Source organism: Phalaenopsis equestris, unplaced genomic scaffold (assembly GCF_001263595.1).
Source record: "Phalaenopsis equestris unplaced genomic scaffold, ASM126359v1 Scaffold000002, whole genome shotgun sequence".
NCBI lineage: Eukaryota > Viridiplantae > Streptophyta > Magnoliopsida > Asparagales > Orchidaceae > Phalaenopsis > Phalaenopsis equestris.
In genome coordinates, this window is record NW_018164444.1 from 12,600,385 (window position 1) to 12,602,527 (window position 2,143).

The 2,143-nt window shown below is 40.5% G+C and overlaps 1 protein-coding gene across 1 annotated transcript in view; it reads left to right on the forward strand.

Annotated features, from left to right (window-relative positions):
• The first annotated feature begins 471 nt into the window (after positions 1–471).
• Positions 472–2,143, forward strand: part of LOC110026961 — an 18,038-nt gene continuing 16,366 nt past the window's right edge. The window contains 1 exon segment of the mRNA XM_020728205.1: positions 472–929. Within this exon segment, the coding sequence (XP_020583864.1) occupies positions 662–929 (268 nt within the window). The 5' untranslated portion in view covers positions 472–661.

Genomic DNA, 2,143 nt, shown 5'->3' on the forward strand with positions numbered 1-2,143 from the left:
ATTAAGCTCAATTACTTTTTGGGTCAAGAATCTCTTAACCTTTTAATTTTGTGTTAGGTTTGGGTTGGACAGCACTTTCAAAATTGACTCCAAAATGAAATGTCAACTCAAAATTGACCTGTAAATTCAAAATTATCTCGAATGTTTCTTATTTCTTATATTAAATGGGTTGTGTAAATTTCGTTCGAATAAGTCAGGTTGAGTGCGGATTAGATTTTATGACATATTTAATATTCTGATCGATTTTGATAAATAATTTTGAGTCGACTCAACTTGAATTAGATTCAAAGAACAAAAATTAACACCCTTAAATTCACAATTCCTAGCCATTTAAATTTTTAACTTAATTGTCTCTTTGCACCCCAACAAGGAAAAAAAATTGTTTTGATCCACCAGGGTTGACCTGAAATCACAGCGGACAGCAATGAAGACTTTTAGCTCCATACAGAGAAGGATATAAGTTCGGATCTGGTTGGTCCAGGTCATCGTCACCAAAGCCCGACCCGTATTGTAGATAACCAGTGGCCAGGCACATCTCCACTCTCTACCATGCCAAGATAACTTCAAAAGGTTCATCTTTTCACTTGAATGCTCTCCTCTTACTGAAAAAAGCCCTAGAAACCTCGGCGAATCTGTGACTGAGCTCTCCTCCATATAATCTATGGCGTCACTTGGCAGTCCCTCGTCCCCTGGCTCGCTCCAGCTGCGGAGCATCCGTCGTTACCGCGAAAGTTCTTCCTTCTTTCTTCAGATCCGATTCCGGTTATCACAACGCCGGACCGTTCTCTACGCTTATGGTGGAAGCAGAAATGACGGAAGGGAAGGACAATCATGGAGCATCAGCAACAGTTTGCGCGACCCATTTGCCGGATGGTCTGGTCTGGAGGGCGACGGCGAGGGGGATTCTCAGGGAAAGGGAGGGCGTGGAGGTGAGTGTTACTTTTTCTTTTTTTGTTTTTGTTGGTTGAATTGAGCCTTTTGATGTTAGTTTAATGCTGTTAACTGTATTGGCTGCTTTTGATTTCAATAATTTTGTCTGTATCTTTTGGCATATAATCAAGAAGAATTGAATGGGTGGTAGCTGTTAGTTGTCAAACAAGGTGCTTTTCTGGGAGCGCTTCTGTAGGTAATAGGGTTTTTGATTAAAGCTTGAAATGATAAAAAATGGTGTTTTTGAGCACGGATGGAGGCTGCTAATGCAGGAAGACATAAAAAGAATTGGTTCGTGGGTGTTTTCAACTTGGTTCTACTTGTTTGTTGAAGCGTGAGAGCTTCTAGAAAAGGTAGCAAGGAGCCTTAGAAATCAAATACTTGCTGATGATTCAGTTATTAGAGAAAAGGACTGCCTTTTTGGGATTCCTCACAGCCATTTAGTTCTTGCTTAGTTCCTTCTCATTCCTGTACAGTTTACATGGGACTAGCTGCATTTTCTTGCGTTTTTTCCCTCTTGAGATTTGGTTCACTAGTATTTCCACTACCTAAGGGATGCCAAAGGCCCTCATCGGATGTCTAGGATCGTCAGTCGAGCCATATCAACTGGCCGACCCATATCGACCAAGATCTGTTGATTGAGATTATCTCAGCTGATTGAGCTGATCCTGTCTACCTAAAGCTGACAAAAGTCAGCCGATCAAGTCAAACATAGCTGGACGACAGACTCATGTATGTAAAATACAAGAAATACCTCAATACAAACCATTTTAAAGCAGTGACAAAAATATAAAATCTTTATATTCTATTATTTCCTCTATAAATAAAAGAATCACTTTATGAATAAGACTTGATTTATTATGACAAATTATCGTTCATTATTGTCCACTCCATTCTCTTTATCTCTCTCCCTCCTTATGTTCTATTCCTTGGCTGTGATTCTCGAACAAATCATGATTCAACATTCTAAACATTGTGATAAGCGTGGATTATGTGACAAATAAGAAGGGAAGCAGCTTAAGGAGAAGAAACTCACAACAAAAACACCGACAACATGGAGTGCATCAAAGAGTTAACAACCTAGTAGATCTAGTAATTGGAGGATTAGATATTGGATATCATCCAAGGCGTGCTGACCCGGGGAAGAGATCAATAACCCCAAGAGGACGAGTCGGAGCCCAACAACGAAAAATGCCCCCGCCCCCCGCCCCCC